The sequence below is a fragment of the Gymnoscopelus braueri genome (genome assembly GCF_963280865.1).
Source record: "Gymnoscopelus braueri genome assembly, chromosome: 21".
Taxonomy (NCBI): Eukaryota; Metazoa; Chordata; class Actinopteri; order Myctophiformes; family Myctophidae; genus Gymnoscopelus; species Gymnoscopelus braueri.
This window is the reverse complement of record NC_137623.1, coordinates 241264-266190: the sequence shown is the minus strand read 5'-3', so window position 1 is coordinate 266190 and position 24927 is coordinate 241264. Positions and strand designations below refer to the sequence as shown.

At 40.2% G+C, this 24927-nt stretch overlaps 1 protein-coding gene across 1 annotated transcript in view; it reads left to right on the top strand.

Annotated features, from left to right (window-relative positions):
- LOC308077319 (uncharacterized protein) overlaps positions 1–24703 on the top strand; it is a 173749-nt gene extending 149046 nt beyond the window's left edge. Inside the window, exons 74-85 of the mRNA XM_080417959.1 lie at positions 830–1025; positions 2129–2338; positions 7263–7456; positions 7982–8140; positions 9313–9425; positions 14168–14304; positions 15073–15200; positions 16413–16611; positions 18847–18963; positions 19099–19172; positions 21724–21832; positions 24173–24703. Of these exons, the coding sequence (XP_080274085.1) occupies positions 830–1025; positions 2129–2338; positions 7263–7456; positions 7982–8140; positions 9313–9425; positions 14168–14304; positions 15073–15200; positions 16413–16611; positions 18847–18963; positions 19099–19172; positions 21724–21832; positions 24173–24265 (1729 nt within the window). The 3' untranslated portion in view covers positions 24266–24703. The remainder of the gene's footprint in view (positions 1–829; positions 1026–2128; positions 2339–7262; positions 7457–7981; positions 8141–9312; positions 9426–14167; positions 14305–15072; positions 15201–16412; positions 16612–18846; positions 18964–19098; positions 19173–21723; positions 21833–24172) is intronic.
- Positions 24704–24927: the final 224 nt, after the last annotated feature.

Below are 24927 nucleotides of genomic sequence, written 5' to 3'. Positions count from 1 at the left end.
AGCGGTGTGGATGGTTGATATCATGATCACATCACAACGTCTTTTAGAGTTGTTGTTGGAAGCTGTTTACAGCATTAAGGACTTTTCAGATGGCGCCTAGTCATTTATTTGGAATAAGAGGCAACCCTGCAGGTAGGAGGAGCAGCCAGCCACTGTCTGTATGAGAGAAGTGCGCGCACACGCATCGCATCGCATCGCATGCACCCCCGGGCCCCACACACACACACACACACACACACACACACACACACACACACACACACACACACACACACACCACCCGTCCATGCCAAAGTTGTCTTTTCAACAGCATATGCAACGAGAGTCAGGGGGTGATTTTTCTTTGCAACTGGCTACAATAAAAGGGATGTTTAAAGGTTATTATTTTCTGTAGTCTACAACATCTTTTGCATGGACCGTATGAGAAGCCTGGTGACGCACTTACTGCCTTTAAATTCCCCGTGATTGACGAACCGACAGTCACTACATTGACTAGGCTATAACTGCACGCAACATTATGGAATATAATATATTCCATATTGTATAGATATTCAATATATGTATCCTTATATTTCAATGGTAATCAGCACCATCTGTGGGCTTCTCTTGCCAATGTTTACTGAGTCGACTCACATGACTTTGATCATCATGCTGTTGCTGCGCAGTGCCAACGCAGGTTCAATTTGACCGACATAACATCTGAATTTATGACAGTGACCGGCCGAGCACCAGCCGGTGACCAGCCGGTGTGACCTAAAACCCGCTTTTTTAATCGGCGGCCGATTAATCGGTGCATCTCTATCATTGTGGTTTCCTCTTCGTTACCCAGGGGGCATAGCGTGGTGAATGAGGCCGTTTCCATGCCGACGGAGGAGGAAATAGACATGTTGCTAAGGAAGTTGGGGGCGTGTCTACGACCGGAGCCGTTGCCTAGAGACCAGCGACGCTGCTGCTTCTGTCACCAGCAGGGAGACGGACAGACGGACGGACCGGCCAGACTTCTGAACCTGGACCTGGATCTATGGGTTAGTCTGTGTGTCTGTCGGTACTGGTTCATACTGGTTTATTCTACTGGTTTATTCTACTGGTTCTTACTACTGGTTTATACTACTGGTTTATTCTACTGGTTCATACTGGTTTATTCTGGTTTATTCTACTGGTTTATCCTATTGGTTTATATTGGTTTATTCTACTGGTTTATTATACTGGTTTATTATACTGGTTTATTATACTGGTTTATTATACTGGTTTATTATACTGGTTTATTATACTGGTTCTTACTGGTTTATACTGGTTTATTCTTCTGGTTTATACTGGTTTATTATACTGTTTTATTATACTGGTTTATTATACTGGTTTATACTGGTTTATTATACTGGTTTATTATACTGGTTTATTATACTGGTTCTTACTGGTTTATACTGGTTTATTCTACTGGTTTATACTGGTTTATTATACTGTTTTATTATACTGGTTTATTATACTGGTTTATACTGGTTTATTATATTGGTTTATATTGGCTTATTCTACTGGTTTTTACTGGTTTATTCTACTGGATATTACTGGATATTACTGGCTCTTACTGTTTTATACTGGTTTATACTACTGGTTTTTACTGGTTTATTCTACTGGATATTACTGGATATTACTGGATATTACTGGATATTACTGTTTTATACTGGTTTATACTGGTTTATTCTACTGGTTCTTACTGGTTTATACTGGTTTGTTCTACTGGTTCATACGAGTTTATTCTACTGGTTTATACTGGTTTATACTGGTTTATACTGGTTCTTACTGGTTTATACTGGTTTATTCTACTGGTTTATACTGGTTTACTATTTAAGTACTTTAAAGGCATTTTTGGGCTATCTTGCTGAGGGCCAGAAGGTTGAAACGTGTTCCTTTCTGTTGGATAGTAGGTCTGATGTTTTTAACACATTCATTGCCAAGTATTGATTCATTCATTTTACTTTATGTTGAGTGTTTTTGACAGAAAAAGAAAATCACTGCGAAGTAAACAAAAGATGTCTGTGTGGAAAGACGAGTCTCTCTTCTTTCCACCAGAACAAAAACATGCCTAGTAACTCTCCTGTCTGTCTGTCTGTCTGTCTGTCTGTCTGTCCAGGTTCACCTGAACTGTGCTCTGTGGTCGAGCGAGGTCTATGAGACTCAGGCGGGAGCGCTGATAAACGTGGAGTTGGCTTTAAGGCGGGGCTTATCGGTGCGCTGCGTCCAGTGTCAGAGGGCCGGCGCTACGAGCGGATGTCAGAGACTGAGATGCACCAATACCTACCACTTCACCTGTGCTTTACATGCTCGATGCATGTTCTTTAAGGTAATATACCTGCCACTTCACCTGTTCTTTAAGGTAATATACATACCACTTCACCTGTTCTTTAAGGTAATATACATACCACTTCACCTGTTCTTTAAGGTAATATACCTACCACTTCACCTGTTCTTTAAGGTAATATACATACCACTTCACATGTTTTTTAAGGTAATATACATACCACTTCACCTGTTCTTTAAGGTAATATACATACCACTTCACCTGTTCTTTAAGGTAATATACCTACCACTTCACCTGTTCTTTAAGGTAATATACATACCACTTCACCTGTTCTTTAAGGTAATATACCTACCACTTCACCTGTTCTTTAAGGTAATATACATACCACTTCACCTGTTCTTTAAGGTAATATACATACCACTTCACCTGTTCTTTAAGGTAATATACCTACCACTTCACCTGTTCTTTAAGGTAATATACATACCACTTCACCTGTTCTTTAAGGTAATATACCTACCACTTCACCTGTTCTTTAAGGTAATATACATACCACTTCACCTGTTCTTTAAGGTAATATACATACCACTTCACCTGTTCTTTAAGGTAATATACCTACCACTTCACCTGTTCTTTAAGGTAATATACATACCACTTCACCTGTTCTTTAAGGTAATATACCTACCACTTCACCTGTTCTTTAAGGTAATATACATACCACTTCACCTGTTCTTTAAGGTAATATACATACCACTTCACCTGTTCTTTAAGGTAATATACATACCACTTCACCTGTTCTTTAAGGTAATATACCTACCACTTCACCTGTTCTTTAAGGTAATATACCTACCACTTAACCTGTTCTTTAAGGTAATATACCTACCACTTCACCTGTTCTTTAAGGTAATATACCTACCACTTCACATGTTCTTTAAGGTAACATACATACCACTTCACCTGTTCTTTAAGGTAATATACATACCACTTCACCTGTTCTTTAAGGTAATATACATACCACTTCACCTGTTCTTTAAGGTAATATACATACCACTTAACCTGTTCTTTAAGGTAATATACATACCACTTCACATGTTCTTTAAGGTAATATACCTACCACTTCACCTGTTCTTTAAGGTAATATACATACCACTTCACCTGTTCTTTAAGGTAATATACCTACCACTTCACCTGTTCTTTAAGGTAATATACCTACCACTTCACATGTTCTTTAAGGTAACATACATACCACTTCACCTGTTCTTTAAGGTAATATACATACCACTTCACCTGTTCTTTAAGGTAATATACATACCACTTCACCTGTTCTTTAAGGTAATATACATACCACTTCACCTGTTCTTTAAGGTAATATACCTACCACTTCACCTGTTCTTTAAGGTAATATACATACCACTTCACCTGTTCTTTAAGGTAATATACCTACCACTTCACCTGTTCTTTAAGGTAATATACCTACCACTTCACATGTTCTTTAAGGTAATATACATACCACTTCACCTGTTCTTTAAGGTAATATACATACCACTTCACCTGTTCTTTAAGGTAATATACCTACCACTTCACCTGTTCTTTAAGGTAATATACATACCACTTCACATGTTTTTTAAGGTAATATACATACCACTTCACCTGTTCTTTAAGGTAATATACATACCACTTCACCTGTTCTTTAAGGTAATATACCTACCACTTCACCTGTTCTTTAAGGTAATATACATACCACTTCACCTGTTCTTTAAGGTAATATACCTACCACTTCACCTGTTCTTTAAGGTAATATACATACCACTTCACCTGTTCTTTAAGGTAATATACATACCACTTCACCTGTTCTTTAAGGTAATATACCTACCACTTCACCTGTTCTTTAAGGTAATATACATACCACTTCACCTGTTCTTTAAGGTAATATACCTACCACTTCACCTGTTCTTTAAGGTAATATACATACCACTTCACCTGTTCTTTAAGGTAATATACATACCACTTCACCTGTTCTTTAAGGTAATATACCTACCACTTCACCTGTTCTTTAAGGTAATATACATACCACTTCACCTGTTCTTTAAGGTAATATACCTACCACTTCACCTGTTCTTTAAGGTAATATACATACCACTTCACCTGTTCTTTAAGGTAATATACATACCACTTCACCTGTTCTTTAAGGTAATATACATACCACTTCACCTGTTCTTTAAGGTAATATACCTACCACTTCACCTGTTCTTTAAGGTAATATACCTACCACTTAACCTGTTCTTTAAGGTAATATACCTACCACTTCACCTGTTCTTTAAGGTAATATACCTACCACTTCACATGTTCTTTAAGGTAACATACATACCACTTCACCTGTTCTTTAAGGTAATATACATACCACTTCACCTGTTCTTTAAGGTAATATACATACCACTTCACCTGTTCTTTAAGGTAATATACATACCACTTAACCTGTTCTTTAAGGTAATATACATACCACTTCACCTGTTCTTTAAGGTAATATACCTACCACTTCACCTGTTCTTTAAGGTAATATACATACCACTTCACCTGTTCTTTAAGGTAATATACCTACCACTTCACCTGTTCTTTAAGGTAATATACATACCACTTAACCTGTTCTTTAAGGTAATATACATACCACTTCACCTGTTCTTTAAGGTAATATACCTACCACTTCACCTGTTCTTTAAGGTAATATACATACCACTTCACCTGTTCTTTAAGGTAATATACATACCACTTAACCTGTTCTTTAAGGTAATATACATACCACTTCACCTGTTCTTTAAGGTAATATACCTACCACTTCACCTGTTCTTTAAGGTAATATACATACCACTTCACCTGTTCTTTAAGGTAATATACATACCACTTAACCTGTTCTTTAAGGTAATATACATACCACTTCACCTGTTCTTTAAGGTAATATACCTACCACTTCACCTGTTCTTTAAGGTAATATACATACCACTTCACCTGTTCTTTAAGGTAATATACATACCACTTCACCTGTTCTTTAAGGTAATATACCTACCACTTCACCTGTTCTTTAAGGTAATATACCTACCACTTCACCTGTTCTTTAAGGTAATATACATACCACTTCACCTGTTCTTTAAGGTAATATACCTACCACTTCACCTGTTCTTTAAGGTAATATACCTACCACTTCACCTGTTCTTTAAGGTAATATACATACCACTTCACCTGTTCTTTAAGGTAATATACCTACCACTTCACCTGTTCTTTAAGGTAATATACATACCACTTCACCTGTTCTTTAAGGTAATATACCTACCACTTCACCTGTTCTTTAAGGTAATATACATACCACTTCACCTGTTCTTTAAGGTAATATACCTACCACTTCACCTGTTCTTTAAGGTAATATACCTACCACTTAACCTGTTCTTTAAGGTAATATACATACCACTTCACCTGTTCTTTAAGGTAATATACCTACCACTTCACCTGTTCTTTAAGGTAATATACATACCACTTCACCTGTTCTTTAAGGTAATATACATACCACTTCACCTGTTCTTTAAGGTAATATACATACCACTTCACCTGTTCTTTAAGGTAATATACATACCACTTCACATGTTCTTTAAGGTAATATACATACCACTTCACCTGTTCTTTAAGGTAATATACATACCACTTCACCTGTTCTTTAAGGTAATATACCTACCACTTCACCTGTTCTTTAAGGTAATATACATACCACTTCACCTGTTCTTTAAGGTAATATACATACCACTTCACCTGTTCTTTAAGGTAATATACCTACCACTTCACCTGTTCTTTAAGGTAATATACCTACCACTTCACCTGTTCTTTAAGGTAATATACATACCACTTCACCTGTTCTTTAAGGTAATATACATACCACTTCACCTGTTCTTTAAGGTAATATACATACCACTTCACCTGTTCTTTAAGGTAATATACCTACCACTTCACCTGTTCTTTAAGGTAATATACATACCACTTCACCTGTTCTTTAAGGTAATATACATACCACTTCACCTGTTCTTTAAGGTAATATACATACCACTTCACCTGTTCTTTAAGGTAATATACCTACCACTTCACCTGTTCTTTAAGGTAATATACATACCACTTCACCTGTTCTTTAAGGTATTATACATACCACTTCACCTGTTCTTTAAGGTAATATACATACCACTTAACCTGTTCTTTAAGGTAATATACATACCACTTCACCTGTTCTTTAAGGTAATATACATACCACTTCACCTGTTCTTTAAGGTAATATACCTACCACTTAACCTGTTCTTTAAGGTAATATACCTACCACTTCACCTGTTCTTTAAGGTAATATACCTACCACTTCACCTGTTCTTTAAGGTAATATACCTACCACTTAACCTGTTCTTTAAGGTAATATACCTACCACTTCACCTGTTCTTTAAGGTAATATACATACCACTTCACCTGTTCTTTAAGGTAATATACCTACCACTTAACCTGTTCTTTAAGGTAATATACATACCACTTCACCTGTTCTTTAAGGTAATATACCTACCACTTCACCTGTTCTTTAAGGTAATATACATACCACTTCACCTGTTCTTTAAGGTAATATACCTACCACTTCACCTGTTCTTTAAGGTAATATACCTACCACTTCACCTGTTCTTTAAGGTAATATACCTACCACTTCACCTGTTCTTTAAGGTAATACAATAAACACACACATAAATAACTTCAGGACCATGATGTATCTTCTTCTTAATAATAAATACATTGTATTTATTTATTTCAGGATAAGACCATTTTGTATTCTCTTTATAAAACATTTTATTTAGTATTTCAGGATAAGATCATGTTATAAACATTTATATTTTATTTGTATTTACTTTTATATTTCATGATAAGACCACGTTGTATTAATTATATTTTGTATTTTTTCCAGGATAAGACCATGCTGTGTCCTCTTCATAAGCCCAGGACGTCTGGCCCCTCCTCCCCCTCCTCTCCGCTGGGTGCTGCCCCTCCCCCCTCTGTGACCTCCGACCCCTATGACAGTGAGCTGCGTAGTTTCAGCGTGCTGCGCCGTGTGTTCGTCCAACGAGACGAAGCACGACAGATCGCTGCCGTGGTCCAAAGGTCTGTTATAACAATTAACTATACACTTTGACTAGCTTCAAGTTTCAATGCAGTGTCTATGTAAACTAATTTAGCTTCACATATAGCTTCAGCGCTAATTATTAGCTTCAAGTTTCAATGCAGTGTCTATGTAAAGTAATTTAGCTTCACATTTAGCTTCAGTGCTAATGATTAGCTTCACGTTTCAATGCAGTGTCTATGCAAACGCATATAGCTTCAATGCTAAGGACTAGCTTCAAGTTTCAATGCCGTACATGTATTGATTGATTGAGCACGAGGTACAGTCAGACGTTAAGGCTAAAAAGATCAGTCCTGGTCATATAAACTAGCTTCATGTAAACTAGCTTCATGTAAACTAACTTCATGTAAACTAGCTTCATGTAAACTAGCTTCATGTAAACTAGCGTTTCATCGTGAAGCTAGACAGCAAAACATGAAGCTTCAAAAGTGATACAAGCTGAAGAGAAGCTAAAGAGAAGCTTTTAATAATAATAATAATAGTAGTAATAATAATGTGATTGACAGGTCGGACAGGCGCCATACGTTCCGTGTCGGCAGCCTGTTGTTCCGCGCCGTGGGCAGGCTCCTCCCACACCAGCTGGCCTCCTTCCACAGCCAATCAGCGATCTACCCTGTCGGTTACCAGGCCAACCGCATCTACTGGAGCATGCGCCATGGCAACAGGTGGGTGGGGGAGGGGCCAATGTATTGTAATTAAAGGTAAACTGTGTCACTTTTAGCCTATTTTATTTATAGATGTATAAACCCTCATTCCCCTCTATCAGACACTATATCAGGGTTTCTCAAAGTATCATATTTGACTTTGTAAAACGGATCTACAAGCTCACAACGTGTCACCTTGTGACGCGTTGTGAGCTTGTAGATCTGCCATTTTTGGCGAATGTTTCCCCTCAGAATGGGGATGCTGGGGTTAAAGGTCAAGTAGAAAGTTAATGGAAAAGGACTTTCTCTCCTCCTGACTTATAGGCTACTGTATCTTTTAGGGGGAAATATTTACATATTTATGACATACATGTAAGGTGATGTAAAGTAACATATTTATGACATACATGTAAGGTGCTGTAAAGTAACATATTTATGACATACATGTAAGGTGCTGTAAAGTAACATATTTATGACATACATGTAAGGTGCTGTAAAGTAACATATTTATGACATACATGTAGCCTAAGGTGCTGTAAAGTAACATATTTATGACATACATGTAGCCTAAGGTGCTGTAAAGTAACAATGTACTTCAGGGAACCTGAGCCACTGCTCTATGTTATTGTTTCCCTGCAGGAAGACACGCCCCTCTGGCTGTGTTTTGTTCCATTGTTGATGTATCCCTGTGTAGCCACGCCTCTGTCTGGGGGGGGTTTGATTGAACCTTAAAGGGGTAGTGCACTGCATTCAGTGCTCTCTCTAATCCAGGGGTTCTCAAACTATTTGACATATTATGAGGGATTTTATTTTGACTGAATGGTTTGAACACACAGACATAGTCGAGCTTTAAATGAAGAAGTTAAGATTCTGTAATGAAAGGACAAATGTTTTGTCTTAATGACACACACATTCGTGAAGCGTTCCTCATTTTTGGGGCGACAGTGTCGAAGTGTCCTTGAGCAAGACACTGAACCCCTAGAGAGAGAGAGAGAGTGTGTGTGTGTGTGTGTGTGTGTGTGTGTGTGTGTGTGTGTGTGTGTGTGTGTGTGTGTGTGTGTGTGTGTGTGTGTGTGTGTGTTGCACAATCTGTGTATGTAAAGAGCTTTGGATAAAAGCGCTTTACAAATGCACCATTTACCATTTTAAAAAGTGATTTCTCTCTCTCTCTGTGTGTCTGTCTCTCGCTCTAGGAGGTGTAAGTACATGTGCTCCATAGAAGACAATGAAGGCCGTCCTCTCTTTAAGATCAAAGTGGTGGAGAAAGGTCACGATGACGTCACCCTCTGTGGCCCCACCCCCAAAGGTATGACATCACAACATTTGACTCCTCTGTGGGGTTCCCCAGGGAAGCGTACTAGGGCCTTTACTGTTCCTTCTGTACCGCTGGTTCAAGTCAAAGACCCCCACATTGAAAGTATTCCCTAACCCTAACCTGAAAGGAGTTTGTTCCAGGGACCCCCAGTTACCCAAACCCAAACCTTAACCCAAGTTTAACCAAACCCTAACCCAAGTTTAACCTAACCCTAGTTTAACCAAACCCTAACCCTAGTTTAACCAAACCTTAACCCAAGTTTAACCAAACCCTAACCCTAGTTTAACCAAACCCTAACCCTAGTTTAACCAAACCTTAACCCAAGTTTAACCAAACCCTAACCCTAGTTTAACCAAACCCTAACCCTAGTTTAACCAAACCCTAACCCTAGTTTAACCAAACCTTAACCCAAGTTTAACCAAACCTTAACCCAAGTTTAACCAAACCCTAACCCTAGTTTAACCAAACCCTAACCCAAGTTTAACCAAACCCTAACCCTAGTTTAACCAAACCCTAGTTTAACCAAACCTTAACCCAAGTTTAACCAAACCCTAACCCAAGTTTAACCAAACCCTAACCCTAGTTTAACCAAACCCTAACCCTAGTTTAACCAAACCCTAGTTTAACCAAACCTTAACCCAAGTTTAACCAAACCCTAACCCAAGTTTAACCAAACCCTAACCCTAGTTTAACCAAACCCTAACCCTAGTTTAACCAAACCTTAACCCAAGTTTAACCAAACCCTAACCCTAGTTTAACCAAACCCTAACCCTAGTTTAACCAAACCCTAACCCTAGTTTAACCAAACCTTAACCCAAGTTTAACCAAACCTTAACCCAAGTTTAACCAAACCCTAACCCTAGTTTAACCAAACCCTAACCCAAGTTTAACCAAACCCTAACCCTAGTTTAACCAAACCCTAGTTTAACCAAACCTTAACCCAAGTTTAACCAAACCCTAACCCAAGTTTAACCAAACCCTAACCCTAGTTTAACCAAACCCTAACCCTAGTTTAACCAAACCCTAGTTTAACCAAACCTTAACCCAAGTTTAACCAAACCCTAACCCAAGTTTAACCAAACCCTAACCCTAGTTTAACCAAACCCTAACCCTAGTTTAACCAAACCTTAACCCAAGTTTAACCAAACCTTAACCCAAGTTTAACCAAACCCTAACCCTAGTTTAACCAAACCCTAACCCAAGTTTAACCAAACCCTAACCCTAGTTTAACCAAACCCTAGTTTAACCAAACCTTAACCCAAGTTTAACCAAACCCTAACCCAAGTTTAACCAAACCCTAACCCTAGTTTAACCAAACCCTAACCCTAGTTTAACCAAACCCTAGTTTAACCAAACCCTAACCCTAGTTTAACCAAACCTTAACCCAAGTTTAACCAAACCCTAACCCTAGTTTAACCAAACCCTAACCCTAGTTTAACCAAACCTTAACCCAAGTTTAACCAAACCCTAACCCTAGTTTAACCAAACCCTAACCCTAGTTTAACCAAACCCTAACCCTAGTTTAACCAAACCTTAACCCAAGTTTAACCAAACCTTAACCCAAGTTTAACCAAACCCTAACCCTAGTTTAACCAAACCCTAACCCAAGTTTAACCAAACCCTAACCCTAGTTTAACCAAACCCTAGTTTAACCAAACCTTAACCCAAGTTTAACCAAACCCTAACCCAAGTTTAACCAAACCCTAACCCTAGTTTAACCAAACCCTAACCCTAGTTTAACCAAACCCTAGTTTAACCAAACCTTAACCCAAGTTTAACCAAACCCTAACCCTAGTTTAACCAAACCCTAGTTTAACCAAACCTTAACCCAAGTTTAACCAAACCCTAACCCTAGTTTAACCAAACCCTAACCCTAGTTTAACCAAACCTTAACCCAAGTTTAACCAAACCCTAACCCTAGTTTAACCAAACCCTAGTTTAACCAAACCTTAACCCAAGTTTAACCAAACCCTAACCCAAGTTTAACCAAACCCTAACCCTAGTTTAACCAAACCCTAACCCTAGTTTAACCAAACCCTAGTTTAACCAAACCTTAACCCAAGTTTAACCAAACCCTAACCCTAGTTTAACCAAACCCTAGTTTAACCAAACCTTAACCCAAGTTTAACCAAACCCTAACCCTAGTTTAACCAAACCCTAACCCTAGTTTAACCAAACCCTAGTTTAACCAAACCCTAACCCTAGTTTAACCAAACCCTAACCCAAGTTTAACCAAACCCTAACCCTAGTTTAACCAAACCCTAACCCTAGTTTAACCAAACCCTAGCCCAAGTTTAACCAAACCCTAACCCTAGTTTAACCAAACCCTAACCCAAGTTTAACCAAACCCTAACCCTAGTTTAACCTAACCCTAGTTTAACCAAACCCTAGCCCAAGTTTAACCAAACCCTAACCCAAGTTTAACCAAACCCTAACCCTAGTTTAACTTAACCCTAGTTTAACCAAACCCTAACCCTAGTTTAACCAAACCCTAGCCCAAGTTTAACCAAACCCTAACCCAAGTTTAACCAAACCCTAGCCCTAGTTTAACCAAACCCTAGCCCAAGTTTAACCAAACCCTAACCCAAGTTTAACCAAACCCTAGTTTAACCAAACCCTAGCCCAAGTTTAACCTAACCCTAGTTTAACCAAACCCTAACCCAAGTTTAACCAAACCCTAACCCTAGTTTAACCAAACCCTAACCCTAGTTTAACCAAACCCTAGCCCAAGTTTAACCAAACCCTAACCCAAGTTTAACCAAACCCTAACCCTAGTTTAACCTAGCCCAAGTTTAACCAAACCCTAACCCAAGTTTAACCAAACCCTAACCCTAGTTTAACCAAACCCTAGTTTAACCAAACCTTAACCCAAGTTTAACCAAACCCTAACCCAAGTTTAACCAAACCCTAACCCTAGTTTAACCAAACCCTAACCCTAGTTTAACCAAACCCTAGTTTAACCAAACCTTAACCCAAGTTTAACCAAACCCTAACCCTAGTTTAACCAAACCCTAGTTTAACCAAACCTTAACCCAAGTTTAACCAAACCCTAACCCTAGTTTAACCAAACCCTAACCCTAGTTTAACCAAACCCTAGTTTAACCAAACCCTAACCCTAGTTTAACCAAACCCTAACCCAAGTTTAACCAAACCCTAACCCTAGTTTAACCAAACCCTAACCCTAGTTTAACCAAACCCTAGCCCAAGTTTAACCAAACCCTAACCCTAGTTTAACCAAACCCTAACCCAAGTTTAACCAAACCCTAACCCTAGTTTAACCTAACCCTAGTTTAACCAAACCCTAGCCCAAGTTTAACCAAACCCTAACCCAAGTTTAACCAAACCCTAACCCTAGTTTAACTTAACCCTAGTTTAACCAAACCCTAACCCTAGTTTAACCAAACCCTAGCCCAAGTTTAACCAAACCCTAACCCAAGTTTAACCAAACCCTAGCCCTAGTTTAACCAAACCCTAGCCCAAGTTTAACCAAACCCTAACCCAAGTTTAACCAAACCCTAGTTTAACCAAACCCTAGCCCAAGTTTAACCTAACCCAAGTTTAACCAAACCCTAACCCTAGTTTAACCAAACCCTAACCCTAGTTTAACCAAACCCTAGCCCAAGTTTAACCAAACCCTAACCCAAGTTTAACCAAACCCTAACCCTAGTTTAACCTAGCCCAAGTTTAACCAAACCCTAACCCAAGTTTAACCAAACCCTAACCCTAGTTTAACTTAACCCTAGTTTAACCAAACCCTAACCCTAGTTAAACCAAACCCTAGTTTAACCAAACCCTAACCCTAGTTTAACCAAACCCTAGTTTAACCAAACCCTAGCCCAAGTTTAACCAAACCCTAACCCTATTTTAACCAAACCCTAATCCTAGTTTAACAAAACCCTAGCCCAAGTTTCACCAAACCCTAGTTTAACCAAACCCTAACCCTAGTTTAACCAAACCCTAGTTTAACCAAACCCTAACCCTAGTTTAACCAAACCCTAACCCAAGTTTAACTAAACCCAAACCCTAGTTTAACAAAATCCAAACCCTAGTTTAACCAAACCCTAACCCAAGTTTAACAAAATCCAAACCCTAGTTTAACCAAACCCCTAACCCAAGTTTAACAAAATCCAAACCCTAGTTTAACCAAACCCTAACCCAAGTTTAACCAAATCCAAACCCTAGTTTAACAAAATCCAAACCCTAGTTTAACCAAACCCTAACCCAAGTTTAACCAAACCCTAACCCAAGTTTAACCAAACCCAAACCCAAGTAGTTTAACAAAACCCAAACCCTAGTTTAACAAAACCCTAACCCGAGTCTAGTACACTCATTCTGCTACTGTCACCACAATGTGTGACATCATCCATGAAAGATATATAATAATATATAATATTATTATAATAATAATAATAATAATAATAATAATAATAATATAAAAACATTATAAATACATATATATAATGTCCTGACACCAGATATTAACCCTATCCTATCCTCTCTTAGCTTTATGGGATCAGATATTAACCCTATCCTCTCCTCTCCTCTCTCTCCTAGCTGTCTGGGACCAGATATTAACCCTCTCCTTACCTCTCTCTCCTAGCTGTGTGGGACCAGATATTAACCCTCTCCTCTCCTCTCCTCTCTCTCCTAGCTTTATAGGATCAGATATTAACCCTCTCCTCTCTCTCCTAGCTTTATAGGATCAGATATTAACACTCTCCTCTCTCTCCTAGCTGTGTGGGACCAGATCTTAGGACCGGTGTCAGAGTTGCGTAACGACATCCAGACTCTCAAACTGTTTCCAGTTTATCTGAAAGGTGAAGATCTGTTTGGTCTGACGTCATCCGCTGTGACCCGGATTATAGAGTCTGTAAGTACACGCACACACGCACACGCACACGCACACACACACGCACACGCACACGCGCACACACACACGCACACGCGCACACACACACACGCGCACGCCATTTATACTTAATTTGGTGCAACAACAGTGACATTTGTAGAATTTGTTGCGCCCCCTATGGGTGGAAGTGTGTTTATTAGTGGCCCCTCAATGATAAAACTTTGGGACAGACAGGACGCTGTGTTATATTATCAGTAGATCCTAAAGAAGCCTCTTTTATCCGCTTCATTTCGGTCATTTTGCTAAGGTACCCATAGAGGTATAATATAACTAGAGGGCGGATTGCCCCGCCCCCAGCTATCATTTCAATGAATGTGCTCAGTGGCGTTTTGAAGCACCCAGAAACCTGCCGGAAGTAGAATTATTGGTTCGATTTTGTATCCCCATAGAGTTATGAGCATGCGCACTAGTGTCCTTTTTGCGTTCTACGGCAGCCCGTGTGTCAAGGATTGAACGCGAGATATTTATTAAATACACTCGAGATGCCTATGTATATGTAAATGCATATGTATGTATGTATAATATGTTTACATATTTATATCTATATATACAAATATCTCTCAGTATGTTTTGCGCGTGCATGTATTTCTCCCCGCCTGCAGTTCCAGCTTTGGCCACTGGGGTGGCAGCTTCAATGTTTCTCAGCAACTCTGGGGGCTTGAAGGTACCCCACTACCAGACAGGATCAATAAACTGTGTGTGTGTGTGTGTGTGTGTGTGTGTGTGTAGCTGCCAGGTGTGGAGTCATGTGATCGCTACACGTTTCGTTTTGGTCGGAACCCGCTGATGGAATGGCCGCTAGCGTTCAACCCTACTGGATCTGCAAGAACTGAAGCTAAAGTATACGTCAACAAGAGGTATTAATACTCTATTACTACTGATATGAATACTATATTACTATTGATATAAATACTTAATGATGATGACGCAGGAACGGATCATCCATGACAATAGTTTGTTTTTACATTGCGCTGCTGTCTGGTTAGACCTAACCCTAACCCTAACCCTCTGGTTAGACCTAACCCTAACCCTAACCCTCTGGTTAGACCTAACCCTAACCCTCTGGTTAGACCTAACCCTAACCCTCTGGTTAGACCTAACCCTAACCCTAACCCTCTGGTTAGACCTAACCCTAACCCTCTGGTTAGACCTAACCCTAACCCTCTGGTTAGACCTAACCCTAACCCTCTGGTTAGACCTAACCCTAACCCTAACCCTCTGGTTAGACCTAACCCTAACCCTAACCCTCTGGTTAGACCTAACCCTAACCCTAACCCTCTGGTTAGACCTAACCCTAAACCTAACCCTCTGGTTAGACCTAACCCTAAACCTAACCCTCTGGTTAGACCTAACCCTAACACTAACCCTCTGGTTAGACCTAACACTAACCCTCTGGTTAGACCTAACCCTAACCCTCTGGTTAGACCTAACCCTAACCCTAACCCTCTGGTTAGACCTAACCCTAACCCTCTGGTTAGACCTAACCCTAACCCTCTGGTTAGACCTAACCCTAACCCTAACCCTCTGGTTAGACCTAACCCTAACCCTCTGGTTAGACCTAACCCTAACCCTAACCCTCTGGTTAGACCTAAACCTAACCCTAACCCTCTGGTTAGACCTAACCCTAACCCTCTGGTTAGACCTAACCCTAACCCTAACCCTCTGGTTAGACCTAACCCTAACCCTAACCCTCTGGTTAGACCTAAACCTAAACCTAACCCTCTGGTTAGACCTAACCCTAACCCTAACCCTCTGGTTAGACCTAAACCTAAACCTAAACCTCTGGTTAGACCTAACCCTAACCCTAACCCTCTGGTTAGACCTAAACCTAAACCTAACCCTCTGGTTAGACCTAACCCTAACCCTAACCCTCTGGTTAGAACTCTGTGACCAAAGGGAATAGTTTTAATAAAGTCATTATTTAATTTTGTTTTATTTAACCCTTTCAGAACATACTTGACCAGGAATAGTTTTTATAAAGTCATTATTATTTTATTTAACCCTTTCAGAACGTACTTGACCAGGAATAGTTTTAATAAAGTAATTATTATTTTATTTAACCCTTTCAGAACGTACTTGACCAGCGTGGCTCCCAGGTGCCAGGGGTCGGTGGGGTCAATCGTAGGGGTCGTCCCAGGGGTCATCTCTCTGTTGCCAGGCGACTGGATGTCTGGAGGTCACCAAGGTCGTCACTCCAAGTCTGCTCAATACCGAAGAATGAAGAACGAGTGGAAGAGTAACGTTTACCTGGCAAGATCTAGAATACAGGTAATATATTACTATCTATATATATTACTATATATTACTATATATAATATATGAATGGAAGAGTAACGTTTACCTGGTAAGATCTAGAATACAGGTAATATATTACTATCTATATATGTTACTATATACTACTATATATAATATATGAATGGAAGAGTAACGTTTACCTGGTAAGATCTAGAATACAGGTAATATATTACTATCTATATATTACTATATATTACTATATATAATATATGAATGGAAGAGTAACGTTTACCTGGTAAGATCTAGAATACAGGTAATATATTCATATATACATAGAGGAACAGCAGCAATATTTAAGGCAAAAAAATAAAATAAATTATAAACCTACTTTGTGCAAAAGCATCACGTAATGGTCAAACCCTGAAATATATATATATGTGTGTGTGTGAAAAAAACATCACATGGATGCACCTGGGACGTATCATCAGTGTTGTAGCCTGGGGTTGACGGGTATTTTGGGTCTCGCAACAACATAGACCCTCGCCCATGTGACCCAGCCGGGGTTGATCAAGCCTCGACTTACGTCCCAGTAGCTACTGTACCCACGGTCAGTCCTATAGAGAAAGACTTACGTCCCAGTAGCTACTGTACCCACGGTCAGTCCTATAGGGAAAGACTTACGTCCCAGTAGCTACTGTACCCACAGTCAGTCCTATAGGGAAAGACTTACGTCCCAGTAGCTACTGTACCCACAGTCAGTCCTATAGGGAAAGACTTACGTCCCAGTAGCTACTGTACCCACAGTCAGCCCTATAGGGAAAGACTTACGTCCCAGTAGCTACTGTACCCACGGTCAGTCCTATAGGGAAAGACTTACGTCCCAGTAGCTACTGTACCCACGGTCAGTCCTATAGGGAAAGACTTACGTCCCAGTAGCTACTGTACCCACGGTCAGTCCTATAGGGAAAGACTTACGTCCCAGTAGCTACTGTACCCACAGTCAGTCCTATAGGGAAAGACTTACGTCCCAGTAGCTACTGTACCCACAGTCAGTCCTATAGGGAAAGACTTACGTCCCAGTAGCTACTGTACCCACGGTCAGTCCTATAGGGAAAGACTTACGTCCCAGTAGCTACTGTACCCACGGTCAGTCCTATAGAGAAAGACTTACGTCCCAGTAGCTACTGTACCCACGGTCAGTCCTATAGGGAAAGACTTACGTCCCAGTAGCTACTGTACCCACAGTCAGTCCTATAGGGAAAGACTTACGTCCCAGTAGCTACTGTACCCACGGTCAGTCCTATAGGGAAAGACTTACGTCCCAGTAGCTACTGTACCCACGGTCAGTCCTATAGGTAAATGGTAAATGGTAAATGGTGCATTTATATAGCGCTTCTATCCGAAGCGCTTTACATTGATTGTGCCATTAACCCATTCACACACACATTCATACACCGATGGCGGAGGAAACCATGCAAGGCACCAACCTGCTCATCGGGAGCAATTAGGGGTTCAGCATCTTGCTCAAGGACACTTCGACACTAACTCTAGGGGAAAGACTTACGTCCCAGTAGCTACTGTACCCACGGTCAGTCCTATAGGGAAAGACTTACGTCCCAGTAGCTACTGTACCCACGGTCAGTCCTATAGAGAAAGACTTACGTCCCAGTAGCTACTGTACCCACAGTCAGTCCTATAGAGAAAGACTTACGTCCCAGTAGCTACTGTACCCACGGTCAGTCCTATAGAGAAAGACTTACGTCCCAGTAGCTACTGTACCCACAGTCAGTCCTATAGAGAAAGACTTACGTCCCAGTAGCTACTGTACCCACGGTCAGTCCTATAGAGAAAGACAGGGCCACTCAGTCCGCTTCTCCGGAACTACTCTGCCGGGACCGGGAGAGGCTCTGGCCCGTGGAGGGACTAGGCTCTGTGGATGGCCTCCTGGCCTCCTGGCCGTGTTCCTCCTTCGTCTCACCAGGTCCATGACCTGAGCTGCACCAGACTCCCCCGCTCCAAACATTTCACTCTGGCGTGATGGTGTGTTGGGCCGTGGTGGTACTGCAGGCTCCCTTTGCGGCTTGCTTGAAAGGCCCTCCTTAAAGGCCTCACCGTGGGTTGGGCTGCTTCCTCACGCCAACCCATACTGCTCACTATATCAACATCATATGATGTATATATGTATTTATTTATGTATATATTTATGTATATTCCAGGGTCTATGTTTATATGTATATATTTATATATGTATGTATTTGTATATTTCAGGGTCTAGGTTTATATGCTGCCAGAGACATAGAGAAACACACCATGGTCATTGAGTACATCGGCGCCATCATCAGGAGCGAAGTGGCAAACAGGAAGGAACACGTCTACGAGTCCCAGGTACACGCACACACACACACACACACACACACACACACACATACATAGTAAACTTTGAAGATAATGTAAACACAAATGCACATGCTGATAGAGTGTGTGTGTGTGTGTGTGTGCGTGTGCGTGTGTGCGTTGTAGAATCGGGGGGTCTACATGTTCCGTATCGACAACGAGTTTGTCATCGATGCAACGATTACTGGAGGACCAGCAAGGTAACTCCTCCTCTCCTCTCCTCTCCTCTCCTCTAGACTCTTCTCTAAAACACTCTGGACAACGCTCCACACGTCCTAGACTCTTCTCTCTTCTATAAAACACTCTGGACAACGCTCCACACGTCCTAGACTCTTCTCTCTTCTATAAAACACTCTGGACAACGCTCCACATGTCCTAGACTCTTCTCTCTTCTCTAAAACACCCTGGACAACGCTCCACACGTCCTAGACTCTTCTCTCTTCTCTAAAACACTCTGGACAACGCTCCACATGTCCTAGACTCTTCTCTCTTCTCTAAAACACCCTGGACAACGCTCCACACGTCCTAGACTCTTCTCTCTTCTCTAAAACACTCTGGACAACGCTCCACACGTCCTAGACTCTTCTCTCTTCTCTAAAACACTCTGGACAACGCTCCACATGTCCTAGACTCTTCTCTCTTCTCTAAAACACTCTGGACAACGCTCCACATGTCCTAGACTCTTCTCTCTTCTCTAAAACACCCTGGACAACGCTCCACATGTCCTAGACTCTTCTCTCTTCTCTAAAACACCCTGGACAACGCTCCACACGTCCTAGACTCTTCTCTCTTCTATAAAACACTCTGGACAACGCTCCACACGTCCTAGACTCTTCTCTCTTCTCTAAAACACTCTGGACAACGCTCCACATGTCCTAGACTCTTCTCTCTTCTCTAAAACACCCTGGACAACGCTCCACACGTCCTAGACTCTTCTCTCTTCTCTAAAACACCCTGGACAACGCTCCACACGTCCTAGACTCTTCTCTCTTCTCTAAAACACCCTGGACAACGCTCCACACGTCCTAGACTCTTCTCTCTTCTCTAAAACACCCTGGACAACGCTCCACACGTCCTAGACTCTTCTCTCTTCTCTAAAACACCCTGGACAACGCTCCACACGTCCTAGACTCTTCTCTCTTCTATAAAACACTCTGGACAACGCTCCACACGTCCTAGACTCTTCTCTCTTCTCTAAAACACCCTGGACAACGCTCCACACGTCCTAGACTCTTCTCTCTTCTCTAAAACACTCTGGACAATGCTCCACATGTCCTAGACTCTTCTCTCTTCTCTAAAACACCCTGGACAACGCTCCACACGTCCTAGACTCTTCTCTCTTCTCTAAAACACTTTTGGACAACGCTCCACACGTCCTAGACTCTTCTCTCTTCTCTAAAACACTCTGGACAACGCTCCACACGTCCTAGACTCTTCTTTCTTCTCTAAAACACCCTGGACAACGCTCCACACGTCCTAGACTCTTCTCTCTTCTCTAAAACACCCTGGACAACGCTCCACACGTCCTAGACTCTTCTCTCTTCTATAAAACACCCTGGACAACGCTCCACACGTCTTACACTCTTCTCTCTTCTCTAAAACACTCTGGACAACGCTCCACACGTCTTAGACTCTTCTCTCTTTTCTAAAACACCCTGGACAACGCTCCACACGTCCTAGACTCTTCTCTCTTCTCTAAAACACCCTGGACAACGCTCCACACATCCTAGACTCTTCTCTCTTCTGTAAAACACCCTGGACAACGCTCCACACGTCCTAGACTCTTCTCTCTTCTCTAAAACACCCTGGACAACGCTCCACACATCCTAGACTCTTCTCTCTTCTCTAAAACACCCTGGACAACGCTCCACACGTCCTAGACTCTTCTCCCTTCTGGCTCTCAAACAAACTGGAACAAACTCCCCATTGCAGTTAGGACCACAGACTCACTCCCAATCTTCCGCTGTAATCTGAAGACTCGCCTCTTAAAATAATAACTTTAGCCCGTAGCACTAGTCCTAGCCTTAAGGTCCAGGCAGTCTTATGCAAAGGCTAAAATGTAATGTAGACATGTCATTTAGACAGATACCAGGTTAGTTTGTTGACCTGGCATCCTATAGTTTCTATAGTTTTAATTTACAGATTATTATTATTTAGATATTATAATGTTTAGACTGATGCTAGGTTCATTATTTACCTATGATCCTAGTTTACTGAGACACTACACTGTCTCTGTATTCTATGATCCTATAGTTTACTGAGACACTACACTGTCTCTGTATTCTATGATCCTATAGTTTACTGAGACACTACACTGTCTCTGTATTATATGATCCTATAGTTTACTGAGACACTACACTGTCTCTGTATTCTATGATCCTGTAGTTTACTGAGACACTACACTGTCTCTGTATTCTATGATCCTATAGTTTACTGAGACACTACACTGTCTCTGTATTCTATGATCCTATAGTTTACTGAGACACTACACTGTCTCTGTATTCTATGATCCTATAGTTTACTGAGACACTACACTGTCTCTGTATTCTATGATCCTATAGTTTACTGAGACACTACACTGTCTCTGTATTCTATGATCTAATAGTTTACTGAGACACTACACTGTCTCTGTATTCTATGATCCTATAGTTTACTGAGACACTACACTGTCTCTGTATTCTATGATCCTATAGTTTACTGAGACACTACACTGCCTCTGTCAATATATTGATAATATATTGATCCTTACAGATACATCAACCACTGCTGCTCTCCAAACTGCATCACTGAGGTCGTCACTGTGGAGAAGGAGCAGAAAATCATCATCAGCTCCTGTCGACGAATCCAGAGAGGAGAAGAGGTGAGATATATTTAATATAATACAATATATATCATTTATATAAATGATATAATTAATACTAGAAAATGTGCTCCTCGGAGCACAAGTCTCCGCCAGCAGACCCGTGCTATTTTAATAGCACGGGTCGTCTTGGTAGAACGGGTCGTCTTGGTAGAATGCGCGTGGTTTTTGGTGTTCCGCAAGGGCGACTGAATATGTAGTGTCTGCATCTAAAAACAAATCTTCTTGAAGCAATGTGTCATATGGGAGTCGTCGTAATTGACTGGTTTGTTAAAATGCTTGTCTGTCTTCTTCATCTTCATTGTCTTGAACAGTTTCAGCAGTTGATTGGTGTGTTTGATCTATGTCAGTTTTCTCTAGTGCTACATAATGTATTTGATCAAGGTGGCCAATTGTTACAGTATTAAGACTTCGGCCTTGTTGTGGGATCAATTCAACTCTATAGTCCTCTTCTGTGTTACTGTTGTAGATGAGTATGCTTTCTTAGCTTTGGCCTTCTGCGCCTTTGCTTGACCAAAGTTAGGTGTTCTCAGAGGGACACACACACGGACGGGTGATTTGTACTGGAAGGTACTGTTCCAATCAAGACTTCAAAAAGCATAAATGGCTTTTTGAAGTGACACACCTATTTATAGGATTTTATTTCGTCATGCGTCCCTCTAGCCAATCAAAGGCATTGGTGTCAACATATTGACACGTGTCACGTGGAGCTTGACCAATGTTAGCTTGGCTAGGAGGGAGGTGAACACACGGCGGGACGAAGCGAAAACATACTCTCCGCCTCCGGCGGAGACAATAATACATTATCTATCATTTCTATATGATCAGTTAATCATCCAGAGAGGGGAAGAGGATAATGTAGGCTATATTAAAGGTGCTTGCTGTGTCCTCAGGATAATATAGGCTATATTAAAGGTGTTTTATGTGTCCTCAGGATAATGTAGGTTATATTAAAGGTGCTTTATGTGTCCTCAGGATAATGTAGGCTATATTAAAGGTGCTTTATGTGTCCTCAGGATAATGTAGGCTATATTAAAGGTGCTTTATGTGTTCTCAGGATAATGTAGGCTATATTAAAGGTGCTTTATGTGTTCTCAGGATAATGTAGGCTATATTAAAGGTGCTTTCTGTGTTCTCAGGATAATGTAGGCTATATTAAAGGTGCTTTCTGTGTTCTCAGGATAATGTAGGCTATATTAAAGGTGCTTTCTGTGTTCTCAGGATAATGTAGGCTATATTAAAGGCCTCAGTATGTTCTTTAGTGAATTCATTAGCAAGTTGGTGAAAACTGTCATCTGTAATGTGGTCTTTTTAACCCATTAAGACCAGGAACGCATCTGTGTCATTTTAAGATTTCTTTGGCTATTCAAAAGATCTACAAGCTCATAGCGTGGCACCGAGTGCCGCACTATGAACTTGTATATCTGCTGTTTTTTTTAGAAATCTTTGAAAATGTGTGCAGATCTTTGAATATATACTAATATATATACATAATATAAATATATATATATGTTTGAAAGCGAACATTTTTAAGTCCGATCTGTGCTTCTGTGGTCCCTGGAACAACATGTTTAGAGATGGGGGTCCGTGGCCAAATACATATAATTTCCTTGACATGAAAAATGTTTGAGAACCACTGATATTATATTATTATATATATTATATATATTATATATGATATAGCAACATAAGTTATTTTCCAAAAACTGATTTAGAAGACATTTGTAGAATCCCCAGAAGCAAAGATTTGAGTGAAAATGTTTGTTTTAAAAAATATATATATTAAATTTTCCACAATGAGCTTGTAGATCAGCTATTTATGAATAGCCAAAGAAGTCTGTCCGTTCTCGTTCTTAATGGAAGTAATAGACACATGTTGCCTTTGTCAACCAGGAAACAATGAAAGGACTGAACATTTGATTTATCAGATCTATCGAAAGAACAATGATCAGTGTGTGAATGGGGCGTCAAAGTCACACGTTTAGCCACGCCCACAGCTGCTGTTGTATGATAATATGGGGATGTTTTTAGCACGTAGTAAATAACTGACACATTGACACAATAGCTTTCAAACTTACAGGAAGAAACCAAAAATACATATTTGATATAATTATAACCACACCAGGGTCTATTAGAGTCATGTAAACTTCATAGACACGTACAAAACATCTTTAATGATCTAATATATAATGCTATAATATAGTAATATATTATAATATAGTAATACTATATATAATAATACTATAATACTGTATTGATTAACCAATCAAACTATTGATCAGCATTGTGAATTAATGTGTGTGTGTGTGTGTGTGTGTGTGTGTGTGTGTGTGTGTGTAGTTGTCGTATGACTATAAGTTCGACCTGGAAGACGACCAACACAAGATCCCGTGTCACTGTGGAGCTCTCAACTGTAGAAAATGGATGAACTGAACACACACACATGCACACTTTCCAGGTTTGCATTCCTTACCTTGATTTGATGGACAGCTGTCAGTCAAATGTTGTGATGTGACTCCAGTTTATTGATGATAAACAGCAGCAGCAGAGAGACGTATTATTATAATAATAATAATATTAATAATGAAGTGACTTTATTTCAGAGATTCTTTTTTTATTGTACCATACACATGGGGGCTTTGGATTGATTGGTTGGATTGATAGAAGAGGAGGAGCTTAGAGTTAAAAAGGGTGTGGCTCTATGGGGAGGGGCTAAACAGACTACTTATTACCTTATTACCCTGCTTCACCTCAGAGGCTGGTCCTCTGACACAAACACACATACACACACACACACACACACACACACACACACACACACACACACACACACACACACACACACACACACACACACACACACACAGTAAAGTGTACATATTAATAATGAATAAATCAGTGATGTACAGAATCTGCTCCAGAAGGGAATTATTCACGTTGCACTAAAACGTTAATGAATTTAAAACATTAATTAATAGAAACAGGAGGAAAAAAAAGAGTCTTTATTATAGAATGAATCCATATAAAATGTTGATTCCATCTTGTTTTATTTCTGTTTTGTATTTATTTTCCAGGGTGTAAATCTTTTACAAAAC